This window comes from Elgaria multicarinata, chromosome 3 (genome assembly GCF_023053635.1).
Source record: "Elgaria multicarinata webbii isolate HBS135686 ecotype San Diego chromosome 3, rElgMul1.1.pri, whole genome shotgun sequence".
NCBI lineage: Eukaryota > Metazoa > Chordata > Lepidosauria > Squamata > Anguidae > Elgaria > Elgaria multicarinata.
Window position 1 is genome coordinate 37,059,119 of NC_086173.1, and position 20,231 is coordinate 37,079,349.

General features: G+C 45.9%; 1 protein-coding gene across 1 annotated transcript; it reads right to left on the reverse strand.

Moving 5' to 3' along the window:
- Positions 1-226: 226 nt before the first annotated feature.
- TROAP (trophinin associated protein) lies at positions 227-18,777 on the reverse strand. Its single transcript, XM_063121478.1, has 16 exons — positions 18,583-18,777; positions 16,952-17,156; positions 15,494-15,639; positions 14,739-14,820; positions 14,457-14,545; positions 13,243-13,367; positions 12,084-12,127; positions 11,014-11,171; positions 9,193-9,286; positions 8,939-9,063; positions 7,815-7,907; positions 5,763-5,837; positions 5,299-5,397; positions 4,687-4,999; positions 3,507-3,679; positions 227-357 (listed from the first exon to the last, which is right to left on the reverse strand). The coding sequence occupies exons 1-16, from the start codon at positions 18,757-18,759 to the stop codon at positions 289-291; spliced, it is 2,067 nt and encodes a 688-aa protein (XP_062977548.1). The 5' UTR covers positions 18,760-18,777; the 3' UTR covers positions 227-288.
- Between the last annotated feature and the right edge of the window lie 1,454 nt (positions 18,778-20,231).

Consider the following 20,231-nt stretch of genomic DNA (forward strand, 5'->3'; position numbering starts at 1 on the left):
AGCAAGATGGGGATTCCTCTTCCTAAGGCCAGCCTTCCCTCGGAACAAGCACCAGGCACTTCTTTCTGCTGGGCACTAGATGCTCTCAGGTGAGAGGAGGGGTTTCAGCTCCAAGCCCTTCCAGCCATGTCCGTTGAATTTCATAGATCTGGTGAGATTTGTTGGTGGTTAGAGAGAGTGGGATCCAAAAGCAGCAGCTGCAGAGGGCTCTGAGCCACGCTGGTGTCAAGGAACATGAGTGCACTGTCTGTGCAGTTGGTCCTACAAGCGGTGTCACCTCCCAGACCTTCATGAGGGTGAAGACCTCTCTCCTTCCATGAGTGTTGGGGACAGAGGCACAGAGATGGGTATAAAGTGCTGGTGGAGAAAAAAAGCAGGAAGCATTATTGGAATTTCTTATTGCTAATAGTTTGTTTTTATTGTCAAGCCTTTTTTTAAAACTGAATTTTCCCAAGTAACAATAAATAGTAACAAATCCAAATACACCACATGTGAGTCAATTTCTTTACAGTCTTTCTGATCATTCATCATCCTAATGGATCAAACTATAGAGTTCCACTTAAGGTCATCATGTATTCTTCTCAATACTGAGAGCCAGTGTGGTGTAGCAGCTAAATTTTGGACTGGGAGTTGGGAGATCTGGGTTCTAGTCCCCACTCGGCCATGGAAACCCACTGGGTGACTTTGGGCCAATCACAGACTCTCAGCCCAATCTACCTCACAGGGTTGTTGTTGTGAGGATAAAATGGAGAGGCCGAGGAGGATTATGTACGCCACGTTGGGTTCTTTGGAGAAAAACGCCTCTGTAACGCATTTTTACTTTCAGAAGAGTTTGTGGGAGGGATGGTTTAAATTTTAATGTGGGTTGAGGGTTTTTAATGGAAATTGTTTTATGTTTTATTGTAAAGGGCCATGATGCCAGAAATGCCGAGGTAGCACTATAAGTGTTTTAAACAGAATTTTAAAAAAGGCAGAATATAAATGTATTAAATAAATATAAATAAATACTGGCAAATTCAATAAATGGATATCATATTCCATAAAAATTGTCATTTTCTACTTGGCCTCTATGTACCTGAAGATGTTTAGTGAGTTTCTCCACTAGTGCAATACCCCAAATGTTCTGTTTCCATATCTTACATATTATCATCATCATCTATTAAAGCACCATAAAGGTGCATAGCACTGCACAAAGAACAAAACAATAGAACAATTCCCAATCCAAATGGCTTACAATCTAGAAATCCAATCATAAAATTTAATAACATTTTAAAAGTTAAAATTGAAGGGGAGAAATGGTTAGGGAAAGGACAAAATTAGAACCCAGTTTTCAAGGGGAGATACCAAAGGCTTTAGGAAAAAAGAAAAGTTCTCAACTGAGCCTTAAAAGCTGCGATTGAAGGAGCAGTCCGCAAATGCTCCGGAAGGCAATTCCCAGGAATATGGAGCAGCTAGAAAAAATAGTGGATTCGAGCAAGAGAACAGACAACCCTTGGGCGGGTCAGAAGCACAGTATTTGAGGAGCAAAGATCCCTGGTAGGGGTATAAGAGATAAGAGCAGAAAGATAAGAAGGGGCTAAATCATGTGGCACTTTAAAAGTTAGAACAAGGAGCTTGTATTGTATCCTAAAGGGGAAAGGGAGCCAGTGAAGGGGCTTCAAGAGTGGAGTGACATAGTCAGAGAGGTGGACCAGGTAAATTAACTTAGCAGCGGAGTGCTGGACAGAAACCAGAGAACTAATGGGAGCCTGAGGAAGACCAGTCAAGAGAAGATTACACTAGTTGAACGGAGAGATATCCAAAGCATGGATTAAAAGTCTTTGCAGAGGAAGCAGTCAAAAAAGGTCTGATTTTAGTTATGTTATAGGAAAACATCATGACTTTGTAACAGCCTTAATATGAGGAACAAAGGAGAGAGAAGAGTCAAAAATTAAATCAAGGTTGCGTCCCTGCTCTATGGGACAGAGGGGAACATTGTTCACATTAATAGAGAGTATATATTGGGATGAAAGTTTAGGAGGAAAAATGAGCAGTTCACAGTCTTGGCAATATTGTGTTTCAGGTGATGATGAAGCATCCAAGCTGAGATGTCTGACAAACATGCTGCGATATGATCTTGGTAGTCACAGGAAAGTCCTGGAGTTGAAAAACATAACTGCGTATCGTCGGCATATTTGAAGGCCAGGCGATCAAATAAGGTTCCCCAAGGTCTGGGTATATAATGAAAACAGCAAAGGACCTAAAACTGAACCCTGGGGAACACCAACTGAGAGGGAAAATGAGGATGATATAGAACCTCCCAGTATCACATTAAAAGAATGACCCAACAAATAAGAGACAAACCAACTAAGAACAGAATCAGAAAATCCCAGATCTCAGAGAGTCCAACAAAAGTTCGTGTATCAAAGGCCGCAGAAAGATCGAGCAAGATAAGAATAGAATAGAGGCCTTTAGACTTAACAGTAAGAAGATAATCAGTGAACTTTGTGAGGGCCGTCTCAGTGGATCACAAAGGGCGAAATCCAGATTGAAACGAGTCTAGAGCGGAGGTATGAGAGTCAAGGCAGCACTGATAAACAGTGCGTTCTGTTAATCTGAGGTTAAAAAGGACCAAATTTACATGTTCCAGGGCTTTTGAGACAAAAGGTAGCAAAAAAACAGGACAGTAATTAGAGAGGGAGAGCAAATCAAGAGTGAGCTTCTTAAGAATCGGAGAGACGATAGAGTGCTTGTATGCAGCGGGGAATGAGCCAGAAGTGTGAGAGAGAGATTAATGATGTGAAGGAGAGAAGGAAGAACTGAGGGGGCAAAGAAATAGGATGGTAGTGTAAGACTTATTAGTCAAGATCTACAAGACCGATTTTGCTCATTTTTGTTTTAAACTGAAGCTTGAGCTGTGTCGAGAAGCAGAAAATTTTGAAAGTTCAAAAAAGTTCAAAGCTCGAGCTTTAATAGCAATTAATTTCCTCTGCCCCAAACAGGCAGGTCAACCTCTCCACCAGTGGGATGACAGACCGCTCTGCTTGGCCAATCAGTATGGTGTGAAGGTGGGACCCGGCTGAAGCTGTGCAGTTAGGCTGTTGCCACCAATGGGGGGGGGGGGAAGGGAACGGAAGAGAACAATCAGGGGGTGCAAGGCAAGAGAGGGGCCGTGCCACATGCAAAGTTTGGAGGATTCACTATGCAAGAGCCACATTTGCATTATTCACGAGCCCCTCTGTGGTGAGAGGACGGGGGGGGGAGCAAGAAAGTGGGAAAGGAGCAGGACTACTAGCACCCACGGTGACATGGGCTTTACACTAATGCTAAGAGGCTGGAGCCAGGGGTGGGGCTATCTGGGGAACCCGAGAGATCCAGACTGGGATCCTACAATGGCCGGATATGGCACACCATAAGACGTTACCCTTGGATGTAAAGGTGATCTTTTTCGTTACTTAGCCTGGGCTGAAATAGACCTCAGCTCTTTGTTCCACAGGGCCTGAGCACATCAAGTTCCTGCATCTTACCATGGCGTCATGAGCATCCAGCGCTTTTGCCACAGGGTCCTTACATCGCTGCACTGGGGGTTGGGTAGCAGAAGGGCCACGGGCCGCGTAGAAGGCGCACTCGTCATTGAGGCAGGCCTCATGGAAGCGCTGGGGCGCGCTGAGGAGGTCGTCCAGCCGCTGCTTGGCTTGGCCTGCCGGGACAAGGAGAGCAGCCAACAGAAGAAAGCCTGAGCTACAGGACATCAGGAAGCCAGGCTGGAGGGCCGAGCCCCAGCACTCACTGAGCAGAAGCCCCTCCCCCAGGGAGATCTCGCTGGCTCCCTCATTGCTATTCTTAAGGCTCCAAGTGGAGTCAGCCATGTTTGCCCAAGCTTTTGATCGTGATTAGTGCAGGGTAAATCCAAATCCAAAGTTCAGTACTGCTGAATGTTGCTCTTTTTAAAGTTTTCATGATTATCCTTGCTGCATTTATAATTCATACCTTGTAATCCAACTTGAAAACTAAGTGGAAAGGCAGGCTATTATTATTTTTAAACAAGATTAGCACCACAGCAGTTTTAAAAACACAACAACAACAACCTGCTTTCCCGAAGTGTCCTATATACACTCCCAGCAGTCCTTACAACCAATCCTGTAAAGAAGAGCAGTAGTAGCCCTTGTGAAACGGGGGGCAGGTCAGTGGGTACCCCAATTATTATTATTTAGACAGGTCTAATGCTTTAACTAGGCCTTTTCCGGATAGGAGCCAATTCATCCTTCTTCTTCACAGTTGTAGAGATGACAGAAGCTAATTCCACACAGCATATGATTAAACCCCTAAATCCTTCGCACACCATATTCTAAACTAGGGGTGTGCAACTTATGGCCCTCCAGATGTTTTTGCCAACATTTCCCACCGTCCCTCATCGCTAGCTATACTGGCCCAGGCTGCCGGGGGTTGTAGGCCAAAACATCTGGAAAGACACAAATTGCCCACTCCAGGTTGTTGTCAGGTGAGGTTTTTATGGCACTATTACTCAGTCTCATTCATGGAATTCATACCCCACTGCTTCTCTCATCTTTTCCCTTCCCGCGGGAAATTCGTTAAGGAAGAAAAGCTGGAACAGCTACACAGTGCCTTCCAATTGTTAGCGCTGGGATCCCCTCTGTCCAGAAGCATCCCAGGGTGTGGGCATCAAGGCAATCTATCCTATCTTACCTGTACTACCGGTGTGGGATGAAGGGGGCTGGAGTGAATGCATGGAGGTGCTGGGACAGACAGGTTGCTGGCTGGAGGTGGCAGGTTTGACACTGGGGCCAGGTGTTACAGCAACAGTAGACACCGGGGCCAGCTTGCAGGCATCTGGTCCAGGATCCTGCGGAAGTGTGGTGTGTTCGGGTTTGGGAGCCTCCGGAGGAGGCGAGCAGTGAGCCGACAACAGTTTGTGCAATTCCTCCAGCGAGGGGGCGACATCACAATCAAGACCGTCATTCATCTCCCGCTGCAAGAGTTGGGCGAGGAGCTCAATGCGCTAAGGGAGAGAAGAGGCAAAAGGGCTGCAGTGGGGCAGCTAACCCTAATCCCACCCCACGCATTGGGAGTTTGTTTTGCCTACTGTGCAACATCTCTCCCCACGACACAGCCCAGTTCCCCTAAATCAGCTTTCCTCAACCAGCATTAGGGAAGGGGGTGGGGCCAAGGGAATGGGTGGGGTCACTTGAGGAACCCCAGAGGGCCAGATCTGGCTCGAGGACCAGAGCTTCTGCACCCCCTGCTAAAAAGGAGTGAGAGATGCTCCCTGCTACTCTCCCTCAAGGCTCCATTTTCTACCTGGAACTTTTCCATTCCTGGAGGGATCACAGGAACAGTGTGTACTTTCTTCGCTGACGCCGCCATTTCTTCGTCAAAGAGGCGTACAGCAATCTTCTCCTGTGTGGGAGGAAAATGTCACACCACAGCCCAGAACGGGCACCATATTTTGGGGGCATGCCAACAGAATGACTGGATTCAGTTTGTTATGGCTCTGACTAAATGACAATTTTTACACATTGGCAGATTTGGCTCAGAAAACACATCAAGCCAAAATGATCTAGAAACAGCAGAGTGCATCTGGCTAAGATAAATGAATTAAGTCTGCAGTTGACGCAAACTGAACTTCAGGGCCCTGATTGTCTGCTTTTTCACTGGGCATTTTATAGCAAAGAACCGCTGCTTGTTGCAGATACCAATCAGAGTTGCAGGACTCTCTTCTTATAGAAGGCACTCGCTGTTTCTCCCATCGCATGAACACTTACCCAGGCCACAGCAGTGCCCTCCTGTTTGGAGCCCATAGTGTCCACCTTTGGGGTGGCCCACCTCGTACACTTAACCTGGGAAGGACAAAAGGGATGTTAGTACAGTTCACTGAAGAACTGCTGATACCAAGATTCAAATCTGGCTCTTTCTTTAAGGCCACCCTAGTCAGTACCGTAAGGCTCATTACTCTAGATCTACCAGACCGATTTTGCTCTTTTTTTTTTAACTGAAGCTTGAGCTGTGAAGACATGCAGAAAATTTTGAAAGTTTGAAAAAGTTCAAAGCTCGAGCTTGAATAGCAGTTAATTTCCTCTGCCCCAAACAGGCAGGTCAACCTCTCCACAAATGGGATGACGGACCACTATGCTTGGCCAATCAGTATGGTGTGAAGGTGGGACCCGTCCGAAGCTGTGCAGTTAGGTTGTCGCCACCAGCGAGAAAGGGGAAGGGAATGGAGGCAAACAATCAGGGGGCGTGAGGGGGGGGAGGAGAGGGGCCGTGCCACATGCAAAATTTGGAGGAGGATTCACTATGCAAGAGCCACATTTGCATTATTCATAAGCCCCTCTGTGGTGAGAGGACATGGGCTTTACACTAGTGCTAAGAGAAAGTTCAGTTTGCTGACTTTCAGTTAGCAATTATGACCAACTTGGCTGCTTTCCGGGAAAAAATCAGGAGCTCTATTTGTGTATCTGCAATATTAGGGCTACTGTAAAGAGATAGTAGCCCCCATGTTGCAGATAGCGTTAGTGTGTGTGTGTGTGTGTGTGTGTGTGTGTGTGTGTGTATGTATAAACGGAGTTGATAATCCTACTGTCCCCTCTCCACTCAAAAGCCAACAAGGCCAAGCTCTGCAGACAATATGGAGTACCATATTAGGCAACACACATTGCCACAAGATACTACCATTGATAGACATGCTTTGCATTTTGGAAAGGAACAAGAAACTCAAATACATGACTGGGAAGTTTATTGGGAAGGGAAGAGTGCAGCTTCCATGTTCACAAGCTTTGACATTGCCAGGGCCGGCTCTCCCATGAAGTGGGGGTAAAGCTTCCGCATCAGGCAGCGGAGTGGGACAAGCAGCAAATTACATGCTCCCCTGCCTGCCAGGAGCCCTCCACCCCACCCCACCCCACAGTTGCTGCAAGGCAGGCTGATGCTCCAGAGAGAGCCCTGCTGGCCCCTCTACTGCTGTGACATTTGATCTAGCAGGAACAGAGCCGACAGGGCTCTCTGGAGCTGCTGCCCATCCTGGTGGCACAACAGTGGGTGCTCCACCTCCAGAGGAAGTAATGAGATTTTGGAAATTTGAATAAGACTCCATGGTTGGGGGAGCACATTAATGTTAATCATGGACTATATTAAATGGAATTAAGTTAAAATATATGTTTATTAAATTGTTTGCTTTATATTATTGTGTATTATGGGGTAGTGTTTTATACTGTATTGTTTGTATTGTTTGGAAGCTTAGAAAAAATAAAAAATTATTTAAAAAAACAAACAGTGGGTGCTCCAGAGAGCCCCGATGGCCCCACTCTCCCGCTGCCGCAAACGCTGCAAGGGGGGGGGAGCAACCAGAGCAGCCACCCGCTCTCTAGCTCACTTTGAGGATCCTCTCAGGGCGATCCAGAGGGCCAGTGGATGGGCAGTCTCTCTGCAGAGCTGCGTCGGCTGTAAGAGTGGCCAGCACAGCTCTGTCAGGCCCAAATGCCTGGCAGTGAGGGGGGCAGTAGCAGCAATGGAGAGTTAGGTGGGAAACGACGGACACAGCAGGAGCAGAAACACAGCATGCAAGTGGGGGAAGATGCAGCCTGAGAGCTTGCGGTGGCCCTGGACAGTGCCAGGCCCTGGCAAATATAGATCATCTATCAGACACCATCTCTTCTTGTGAGCTGAACTGAGGAATCTGTCGGGCCAAAACAAGATACCAAATTAGAAACAGATGCCTGGTCCACTGTGACAGTGGGACATTTGAGAGTCCTTTGCCAAAACCATTTCATATAGGCATCCCATAATCAGACCATTTTAGAATGTTAAACTCCACCCACCTGCTCCGACTCTATTGGGTGCTGCGTACCCACCCTCTTGTCCTTCGCATAGGAAGAAACAGGGACCCGGTTGCCTGTCCAGGGACTGCGATGCTGATCCAACAGAAGAGAAAGGATTCAGAGCATGACCTGATGGAGCCACAGGGAACTGCAAGGCACAGAACTTCCGAGAGGGTGAAACTCGCAACTTGAGGAGGATCTACAGCTCAGCAGGAGAGCACATGCTGGGCATGCAGGAAGTTCCAAGCTGAGTCTCAAGCAGCAGCGCACAGGATCTCAGGCAGCAGCACAGAGAAAGACCTCCACCTAACTCCCAAAGTCAGTATAGACAATATTGGGCTAGGTGGACCCACGGCCTGTCTCTGTAGGAGGAAGCTTCCTACGTTATTTTTAAAAGAGTTTCTATCCCTCTGCTTTTTCAGTTCAAGAATTTCAAGGGCGCTTCCAGTAGTGAGAAGAATTGCTAAGTAATACATTAAGGTACAGCTGATAAAAAACAGCAGTTAAAACCATTAAAAATATCATTAATTAAAACAGTTCATTAAAATTGTCCCTTTTCACAGGCAAAAAAAGAAAATGGTTTTGGCCTAGCACAATGGAGAGGGTGCTCATCAAGAGCCTTTGGGGACCATATACCATAACCAGGGTGCCACCACAGAAGATGATCTATCCCCTATTGCCATCTGCCTAATTTCTGGAGGCAGGGGCACCCAGAGATGGGCCTCTGAGGATGGCCCTGGTGGGCAGACAAATTCATATAGGAGCAGACAGATACCCTTGGTCCCAAGCATACAGGGTTTTATGGATCAAAAGCTAGCACTTTTGAGTTGTGCCCAGCAGAGATGTTTTTAGCACTGGTGAGATGTTCCCAGCAGTGGGGATGCAAGTCTACTATTTTCAGGCTATTAAGTCCAGGGCAATAAAAGGCAGGAGTGGGAACTCTCAATTCCTAGCCTGCTAGAGCCCTATTTCCCTGCCCCTGCATCCCAGAGAACCCAACCATGTTGATATGATTCCAGGACCTGCCCATAGCTAGAGCTAGGAATTGGTTGCACGCTTCTCAGCTAGACATTAGCGACAAACTGCAGGCAGTTTCCAGACAGTCTCCCTTTTCAAGCACAAACCAAAGATCGTGGGCAGGCAACAGGAACTCTCCTAGCTAGCCCATAGGGTGAATAGTCCACAGCAGAACATCTGTCGCCAGGTGTGTTGGCAAGCTGGGCTCCAGATGCCTCGGACCTCTCCAGACCTGGGAAATGGGACAAAGAGAAGTTGGAAAAGCCCAGTTGATGCAAGCCGAGTTCTTTGATGACAGGAGGCTTGGAAGCTCTAAACGGACTCCGAAGGAACACGCTCACAACTCTTCCATCAGTTATACCTTTAAGCCCCTGTGTGGAACGGCAGGACACACGGCCAAACTTCCCTGCTGAGGAAGTGCTCATCCGGGGCACCAGCGGAAAGGCATTTTCACCCTAGAGAGGGAGAAAGAACCAGTGTCTGACTATCAGTGGTAAGCCTTCCCCCACCCACCCCCAGAAGGTCTGTCTGTCTGTCTCTCACTCACTCACACACACACCTTCACTTCTTTTCTACCCTTGATCCATGAAGCTGATGCATAAAGGACTCCTTGATTAGCATATTGTTTTTATGCTTTTGATGGTTTTAATTTTTTGTATATCTGTTTTTAATGATCATTGTTTTTCACTTTTGTAAACCGCCCAGAGAGCTTCGGCTATGGGGCAGTATATAAATGTAATAAAATAAATAAATAAATTAGCAGGGACCAGGACGTCATCTGCTATCTCCCTCTGAGTGTATCTCAGCTGGTGGGAGGTGGGGGGGGGGGAATGGATTTTCCCATCAGCAACATATTAATGCTTTCAAAGCTTGCTGGCTTGGTCTCAAATGGGCAATGAAGATTCTATTAGCTTTACAAAAGACTGGGAGAGATAGATCAACAACAACAAATTTTATTGCAGTCAATAGACCTGGGAGAGATGAAAACCACTAGAACTGGTTTGTTGATGCGGATCAACACAACTGCCTGCCTGAAGTTTCGGACTCTCCTTGGGGGCACGGCTAGGGGGTCTGCCATGATGAGCACAATTTCCAGATCGTTCTTTCCAGTGCAAAGGAAGTGAGGCAGGTGGCTACTAGAGGGCTTTCTCTGCTGTGGCATCCTGGCTGTGGAATGGGCTCCCCAGAGAGGTTCGCTTGGCGCCTGCAGTGTACTCCTTTCGTCACCAGTTAAAGACCTTTTTATTTTCTCAGTATTTTAACACTTAATTTAACTTAAATTTAAACTTTGCTGTTTTAATTCCATATTTTAACCTATATCAATTTTTGCTGTGTGGTTTTAATCCTGGTTGTGCTTTTTATATTGTATTTTGTTGTATTCGTGTTTTTAAATTGTTGGTTGTTTTTATGCTCTTCATGGTTTTAATTTTTGTGAACCGCCCAGAGGGCTTCGGCTATTGGGCGGTATAAAAATGTAATACATAAATAAATAATCCATTCAACAGAACACTCGGCTGTTGGGTCTCTCTCAGCCACAGCCATCGCCCTGCTCTCCAGGTGGTTTACATTCACGAGCTCACAAAGCAGAGCCAAATATTTGGGGAACACGGAGGTTTGCAGAAATACCAATTTCCTTAAGGGGAAAAAACAACCCAAAACAGTCCAATTAGCATGTTGACTGTTGTGGGGATGGCAGTGGTGAGATGTCAAGAAATACTTTTGTAAGCCGCCGTGAGAGCCTTTTTTGGCTGAATGGCAGCATAAAAATCCTTAAATAAAAATAAATAAAATAAATGGAAAACTAGATGGGGCAAGGAACAGAATGGAGTTTCCTGGGGTGGCCAGCTGCACTCCACACTGCAACATTTTGTTACAGGTCCCACTCGTGATGTACTTTTCCAGGATGCTAATAGGCATGTTTATCCATGTCAGACTAGACTCCATCCTCAGGCCTACCCCACTGACCCTACAGATCAGAGCTGTTCCTCCCCAACTACACACCTACCTAGCAACACATCAGTACCCCAGAAATTAGAAGAGGGCAAGGAGTAGGTCCATGCTGCAAAAGTGCAAAATGGATGCCAAACCTAGCAGCCACTCACCATGGCAGCCATGTCATGAGAGGGACTTGATAGGGAAACGTCTATAGAAATGAAGGCTTTTAGTTCTGCACTCTGCTCACCCTTGTGCTGCCACAACTGATGGGTGGCTTCCGAACCTCTTTCACTGGCACCCGTTGGGCCAAGCTCAGCTTGCCGTTGGCCCCAAGGGCGGAATGGCTCAGGCCTACATTCAACAGGATGCTAGCTTTGGCAGCCAGGTCCGGTACAAAGTCTTCATCTGCAAATGCAAGGGATCAGAGGCGTCAAGGAGACAGTGGGACTCAGGCTTAGTTGAGCTGTTCATACGCTGTCCTAAGGAAAACCAAGAATGGCACTGAAAGCACATCACATTCTTTATCCAACTTGTTTTGCTGCATGTCATTCCATTTTCATATGCTGATTTGATCTAGACAAGCTTTTTATGAAGTAGCCCTTTTGGAGCAATAAATGGCATGCCAAATGAGGTCAAAAGGAGGGTTGGGCATGGTTATTGGGCTGGTTTGTACATACTTAATTTTAAAATTTCTGTAAACCGTCCAGAGAGCCCTGGCTATGGGGGCGGTATAGAAGTGTAATAAATAAATAAATAAATAAATAAATAAATAAATAAATAAATACAAGGGTGGTTAATAGGCCTAATAAGGCTTGTTAACTGTGCCTGCATGTGCCGGCTTATTTTCCTAAATACCCTCACCATAAGTGGGTTGTCAAGGCGTGTGAACCCAGCAAATGAGTTGGCTGGGATGCTTAAAAAGCCACCTGGCAACCCTACAACAGAGAATGGGTTTGGGGTGGTTTATCAGCCACCATCAGCCAGCCAGCCACCATCACCAGGTTCACATGGCACTGCAACCCATGCCAGGCAAGCATAATTAGGGAAATCTGCCGGCACACATGGGTGGTAAACAAGCCACCGTGGCTAATTAACCACCCTCATGTCGTGTGAACCCAGTCACTGAAATGCACACAAGCGCCAGGATTTCATTTTCATTTGATCTGGAAATAGATGCTACAGACACATCATCTACAGACACAGAGGGGCAAGAAAGCAAGCAAGTTTCCATGCCAAAAAGGAAAGAACAGAAAACCTACTTTCAGCAAACACTTTTATCTATGAATCTGGGTAGCAGAGATAGATGTAGTCACTCACCTTTCCATGATGTTCCTGTGGTGTCCTTCCTCCCAGCGGAGTCGCTGATTAAGAGCAAACAGCAAGACAATGTTACAAGCCTCAGATCTGCTGGTATGTGGGTACAGGGCCTCCCTTCCTAGGAAGCTACAACTAGTTTCGACTGTGAAGCTGTGTTGGAATATATTACTGAAGTGGGGGTGGGGGCAGAAGTGTGATTTTGAGAAGAAATAAGTGATGAACATCTCTAGTCTTTTAAGATGAGCATACTTCCAGTAGCAGAAACATCCATCCTAGACATGCAGGGCAAGGGAAAAGAAGGCAGAAACAAATTCTCAGGATGCTGAACTTTTTATTCTAGATTGTAAAGCCCGACGCATTTCGGCCTTTACAATCTACAATAAAAGTTCAGCATCCTGAGAAATCGTTTCTCCCTTCTTTTCACTTCATTGGATGCTTTTCTTCCCCCTGCTTTTGCATGCGGGGCAAGGGAACATCCCGCAAAAAGGAGGTAGAACATCAAACAGTTTTACAGTGCAAAAGGAAGGAACCTGCTCTGGAGGATAGTAGTGCAATGGGGAGTAGGGATGTATGAGAAATTAGTTTCAGATCATTCACGATCAGAATTTACCCACTTCGCACCTCCCAGACCTGAACAAGAGCACCATCTGTAGTCAAAACTCGCACATTCCCAAACTTGTGATGCTGCTCAGGGTGTGTGTATGTGATGGTGGGGGGGGGGGGGGATGCATTAGAAAAATGCATAACTTAGGAAAATGTACATTAAAAATGCATACTTTTAAATAAGTGTACACAAAGGTGCTTTAATCAATGGGAGAAGATTGCATACCTCTGAATGCACACCAAAGCATGTAGCGATTTTCATGCAAAAAGAAAAAAAATGCTCCCACTGTGATACAGACACGTTGAATCAAACTTTGAGGAGGAACTGGAAGCCTCGATGAGCTCGAGGCTTGCTAATTTCGACATCCCTAAATTGGGGGTTCTACCACCCTCCCACATGACCTGGGGAGAGACTGGGAAACCAGGACAAACAAATTTGTTCATTCGTCATGAATTGTGGCCTCACTAGAATCCCCTTGAATGCCACAAATGGTTCAAGCCAGCTTCTCCCACCACCACCCCACCCCAATTGGGCATTTGGTTCTTTTTTTCTTACCTGCACACCTCAACGCCAGCCCCAGTGACGCTGCTCAGACTTTCTGCCTTGGGCCTGGCTGCCAAGTCTTTACACTTGCCTGTTCCCAGGCTCTCTGTTGGTTGGTTCGGCTTTGCCAGCTCCACCTGATGCACATGTCAGACAATCAGGGACACAAGGCAAGCAGCCCCCAAGCAATGCTCCGATGGTAAGAGACAGATGGCCGGTGGCGGGGGGGGGGGGGCGGGGAACAGCACTCAGGGAGCAAAATGACCAGGACAGAAGCATGCTGCCAGGACGAAGGGGTCGCATGCAGGTTTGGGGCAGAGGGCCTTGGCACAGATACAGCTACCCATAAGCGTTACCAGCAACAGACTGAGAAAGTGTAGATAAGAATGGTCCCTTAATAAGGTCCATATAAAGGGCTAGAGAATTACTTAAAGATGCAGCAAAACCAGAGTCTTCTGGCACCTTAATAATTAACAAATATATTATGAGATATGTTTTTGAGGACCAGACTCCATTTCATCAGATACAACTTTGCGGTTTTTGCTGCAACGGACTAGCAAAGCTTCACTCTGGAAACTGTAATAATTAGATGCAGGAGGCACAAACCCCAGTTTCTTTCAAGCCAGCATCAACATTTTAAATGCTACCAAATAAGGGCGCTATCCTATGCACGTTTCAGCATTAAAAAAAAGTCCTACAACTCCCCCGGTCTAAACATGCACAGGATTGCACCCTTAAGACTGGACACCCAAGGCATCACCCATCCAAAACAACTGCCACTTTGCAGTGCACACCAATAAGTTCCTCCAGATTGGGATGGGGGGGGGGGAGAGAATAATTGCTCCAAGTAACTATGGGCAACACACATGCCATGTGGAGCCATCACATGGACATCCAGTGCAATTGGGGCAAGGAGTCCTTCAAAATGGGGCTGGATCATCTGGTGCCCTTTTGGAAGAATCACTATAGCAGAAGAGCTCAGTATCTGCTTCGTGTGGTGCATTTAGGGGCAGTCACATTTCAACAGCTGTTCCGGTTTGCCACCCGTTGCACTTCACCCTGATCGGTAAACCAAGACAGCAACTTCAACTTCAGCAGAGTAGCTCCCAAGCTAACATCTTCAGAGGCTGGTTTGACCTTTCAAACCTTGCCCCGTCCCCAGGATTCTTTGGCCGGTGCTGCCACATGCTTAGCAGAGACAGCAAGGAATGGTATCAGCTACCCACCCCAGGCCCAAGACTCTTGAATGTAGTTGATAATGTCTTCAGCTGCTGAGTGTTCAAGGCCAGGCTGCAGGACTGTGGGTGATCCATATCTGTTGCGAGTCAAGAGAAGGGTGAAGCATTAGTAATTTCAGAGCAATTTTGCTATGCCCTTAAGAGTTTGATTTATTTGAAACGAAGTCCCACCGAATTGCAACACAGGAGCTGCATGAACAACCCTCAGATGCTATCAGGCCTCAGTCTGGCCTCCAGGGTGCCAAGGAAGAAATTCAGATTCAATTATACCTTTTGAAGTTGATCTGGAAATGTGAGACGTGCGAACAAGATTTGCTGCAGGAGCTCCTGAATGCAGAGAGCCTCGGGCAGTCTATGGGGAAAGAAGGTGCATTAAAGGGAAACCCTTTAGCAGGAAAACAAGAGTCCAGATCCAGGGTGCCATCTAGTAACTGTATGGCTAGCTCTATTTTCCTCCTATTTCAGCCACCAGGATCACCAGGAGTTTCTATAGCTTTCAGGGAAATGGCGAATAGAGTAAACACCGCAAACAAAACATGCATCCAGTCTAGATGAGCATGCAAAGACCCAAGACACCATGAGATCAGGATAAAGCTTTGCTTATGGAGTGGGTCTTCAGGCTCAGCACTGAATGCTCTCCCAATATACAGTGGAATTTTATTAAAATCGTTAAGCATCAAACCTAAATGCTTGCACAGAATTCATAGAAATGCACATCAGCCCAACAATGAATCTGAACTGTAACTAATTAAGTTTTGTTTTGAATAGAAGAATTGAATACGGCGGGAAGGTGGTGGAGATATACTCATGTTAAAATAGAATTTCAGATCTGCTTTACTAAAGCTCTACCTCTTGAACAAGAAAAGCAACTAAGGGCCTTCCTAAATCCTGAGCATTTGCCCAGAGGAAAAAATAGATGCGAGACAAAAGCCCTGCTCTACTCCGTTGCAAACCAACAGACAAGCACATGCCACACAAATGCACACAGTTATGACAGCTCGTTCATGTGCATGTTCAAGACTTACCCCAATGCTGGCTGAGCATGCTCTGTTCCCTCTCAGAGGGACTCGTCGGGCCAGGCTGGGCTTGTGGGTTGCACTCACCATGTGGTTAGTCAGCCCCGTGTTGGACAATATGCTGGCAAGAGCGGCTGGGTCAGGCTCAAACTCAGCTGTGTTTGCTTTTACAAGAGAAACATAATCAGGGGCTCCCATGAGCAGCACAGAAAATTAAGAAAGCAAAGCTGGCAGAGGGGATGGGTGGGGGAATCCCAAGCAGTTGGTCAGCCCAGATAGCTGGAAGCTGGCCCCTGGGGAGTCTGAAACATTTCCCCAGCCCCACCCTCAAAACTGGAAGGCCGGAAGGGACTGAAGCTCTTCTCACTCAACCCGATTGAAAAATAGGGTCATCATACCTAAAGACCTCTAATAGGTCTGCTTCTTGCACTCTGTCAGACGCAGAGAGCAGGATGCATTGAAAAATGGGTTAATATGCGCTTGAAGGTTATGAACTTGATTTTCACATAAATCTGGAGAGATCCGGGTGATGAAGGCACACTGCCCCACCCACCTGGGGATAAGAAAACCACCTCTTCATTGCACCCCTGCTCACAGGTTGCCTAGCAATGCTTCCCATCTGATCAGACCTTCCAGCACACAAGTCAAACACCACTTCTTCTAGGGAGTTGAATTAGTCCACTACCTAAAACCCAAGCGTGTGTGTGTGGTAGAACAGGGTTTTCGACATCCAGCCCAGTATTCTAGCCTCTGCCCCAAGCTGAGGTTAATTAGTGGGTGTGCTCAGATGTAATGCTAAATCACGGCTTAGCATTACAGGAACAAGCCTAGCTAGCTTCTACCTCCCCTCTCTTCCGCCACCATGGCCATGAGTAGGAAATCAGAAGATTCCACTTCTATTCTAAATTAACCACAGTTTAGTGTATGTTACAACCTATGATTTGAACTTGGCTTGTTTCCACTATCCATAGTTAAGTTTAACCACAATTTGTCTGGGCTCGGACAAAACAGCAAGCAGCAATTCATGAAGAACAGAAGCGAAAGCTTCTGAACGCCTCCTTGCAGTCATTCTGCAGGGAGAGAAAGAATGGAGTGAGCAGATGAGACCCAAGGGCAGGGGAGGCTCTTTTCGTAATGCTAAACTATGGTTTAGTACAGGGATGGGCAACTTGTGGCCCTATGAATGTTTGTTGGACTACAACCCCCATCACCCCTGGCCACTAGCTATGCTGGCTGATGGGGGTTGGAGCCCTGCAACAAAGGTAGCCCACCCCTGATATAGTGTTACATCTGAACTAGCCCCATTATCTCCCATGTTTATTATTTGGGGTCAGTTGATGGCTCTATAGTAGTTGGGTCAAAACCTATCGGTGACAACAGTTCATTCCAAAAAGGTAAAGCTAGTCACAAAAATACAATTCACACTGAACCATCCCAACCTAAAACACTAATAGCCTTCTCGGTCACTGTGATGGATACCTTTGCCATTAGACCCGCTGCCTACATTCCGATGACCAGATGTGCTCAGCTGCATTTCCCCCAGGGGCCCTCTGGAAAGGCTCTTGGGCAATAACCCAGCTTCTGCTTCCAGAATAGCAGCGCCAGGAACTGAACCTGTGGAAGGCACCTTGGCAGCCTGGATTGCTTTGCTCCCCGCACTGGACGGACATGCCTATGAAAAAGACAAAAGGATTCAACCCAGATCAGTGGCTGCCTTCCAAGAAAACATTTGCCCTCTTTTCTATAAGGCAGCCAAACTACGGGAAAGGATGAGTCTGCCTGAAGGGAGCAAAATAAAAGCTAGGCTCCCAGTCCCAAGGGCCATTCTGTTCTCAGCGCAGGAACTACAACACCCAATTTACAAATTCTCAATATCCCGGTCCCTACATAGCACCCAAGAATACTTTAGGCCCAGTTACTCCAAGAACTTTCATTAGTAGCCCCTTCCTCTCTGCCGCTACAAAATGTACTCGGCCAATTAATGGTTGAGTCATGCTACAGGCCACGAATTGACCATTCCTGGTTTAAATAATTGCATCACACTGTAACAAATTCTTGTGAGGACTGACTTAAGTAGGCTCTCTATAATCATCATCACCATCATGAGATAAACCCACCATCACTTAACTTAGTCCCATACCATATATCCCTCCCTCCATTAAACTGTCATTTCCCGCACCCTGTTAGAGGGCAAACCCTACCTCACCATAGGCATTTTAGCAAGATACTGATGTCTGGTTTGGGCCCACAAACTACTATCAAGAAGACCATAAGAGGGAGCCCCTGCATTAAGACTATGCAGTTGAGGGAAAGAATTGGGAAACTTGTGGCCCTCCAGATGTTTCGGCCTACAACTCCCATTATGCCTCACCTTGGCTCTGCTGGCTACGACTGATGGGAATTGTAGGCCAAAACATCTGAAGGGCCAAAAGTTGTTCACCCCTGACATAAGAGCTTTGGCAAGGAATGGGCTCCTAAATGCCAAATGGAGATGTACGTACCACCTTGATAGGTTAAATAGGAGGGGACTTTCCCCTCTCCCCACCACAGGGCCAACTACCATCAACTGTGCTGTGGAAAGGCTTCCAGGAGAGATAGGGAGGTGAAGAAGACCTCAGGGCCTGCTCCAGTTGGGCTGCCCTGCAGGAAGAATCCTGAAGAGTTCTATTTTGTTAATAGTTTATAGCGATTGTATCATCATTTCGAGGTTACTTGTAAGCTGCCTTAGAAGGATTTTTATCCTGAAAGTTGGGCTATAAATAATGATAATACATAATAAATGAATGGGGACAGGGCCTAGACATCTTAACAAAGGTATCAACAGGGCATATAAGTCATGTGCCTTCTGAGCACTGAAAGCCCTGCCCAAGGCTTCCTTTCCAGCCTTCAGAAGACAGGACCCGGACAGATTTCAGGCTTTTACAAGCAGCCAATGAGGGCTAGAAACTCTCTTTTAAAAGCGCCAGCTGAAACTGAGGAAACCAGATGTTGCAAAGATCAGAGTGCATCATGAAACAAAGCAGAGTGCATCAACCTTCTCAAAACAGACGAAAGAAGAAATGCTTAGCTCAAGCCAAAAGCAGCTCCATCACACTCACCTGCTTCAGCTGCGAGGGCTTCAACTCTGGCGGGAGTCGGCCTTTGGACCGCACTGGGATCTTACTGCTGCCCAAAGCACTTGCAGCAAGCAATATGCTTTCCTTCCGTCCTGGCTCTGCAGAGGTCCCTGGAAGGGGCAGCGTTTCTTGCCGGTTTTCCTTCCCTACGTGAGCCATTTGGAAGAGTTGTCCTGATCCTATCGAATCCTCTTTGGCAGTTATTTGCATCTACGTAAAAATGGGTTTTATGGAGAGATGCCACCAGTAGGGCAAAATTAGTGTCAGTAGTACAATTTGCTCCCCAGAACAGCTGTCCTTTTCCTTGCTGGGAGTGTGGTCAACATATGACAGGCTAACTGTATGCCTCCTCCCCACCAACCCAGAACTTTTAGATTCTTGCTCAGAAATGCACCAAAGATCTCAATATAAACAGGCATCTGAAAGCTTGCTTGAAAGTCAACTGCTGACAATTTGTCTCAGGCGCTAGAACGTTCATTAACATGCAGCGTCATATCTGCTCAGCCGAGAGAAGCTTCACGGAGGCCACAACAACTACCCTGTACTACATTACAATACAAGCTAGTAACCCAAGGCCCCATTATGGCCCATATATAGAAGGGAATCTAGAAAAAAGGAGGGAGGCAAGGTGAGGCTTGGCCTTGGGCAGATCCCTCTGCTCTTTGCCACTCTCGGGTAAAGATATGGTGTAGATTCAATCTCCTAATATTAGTACAATAAGTATACTTTGTATTAATGTTTAATTTTATATATATTGTATCTTATTGATTGCTGTCAGTATAATACAAAACTTTTACAACAAAGCTTTTACAAATTTAATGCAATTACTGTACCTCTTAACATGTATGTAATCATAAATTGGTATGATCCTAACATATACATATGATATAAATTTTACAATTGATGTAATACATAACATAAACAGGCGGTAACTCTAGATTATATATTCCATTTCTGATTAAATCTTCATCAGTATTTAGTTGTTTGCATCAAAGAATTGTATTTATCTAAAGAAATATATTCAGCTCCACCAAATCATGGGAGGATCACTCTAACCGCCAAGGGGGACAAGGCACTAAAGTAAATGAATAAAGTTGTGTTAATGTTAAGAATTATATATACATCACCCTAGAAACTACTCCTCAGATTGAAAGTAAAACAATTCATTACCTTTCTAGGTGGGAGTTGTGTTTTTCTTGTATAGTCTAATTTCTTAATGTTTTCAAACATCAACAGTAAGAAATAGTTTATAAAATTCAATGTCATCTCTATTATCAAAGTATAAGTAAAAAAACTTATACTGAAAAGAACTGAGTATATTAACTTGCCTCTGAAACTTCCAAGGATGCTCTTCTCATCCTGACCAAGGGAGGAGTGAAACACAAGGAACATTGCTATGCCCATATATAACACCTGAAGAGCCAGTAATTGAATGTAATTGGAAATGAACTACTTGTTATGTTCAAAAAAAGGTCTGGTGTGTGAGCCATTTTTAATTAATTGGGCTGAGAGGTTTAAAGTCAAAGAACATGGCATCGTCATTAGACTGCGAAAAGCAAACACAGTTCTTAAAGAAAACATTTGTCCAAAAGAGCTCACTTTAAATATAAGAAGACAGTTCTAATCTATCG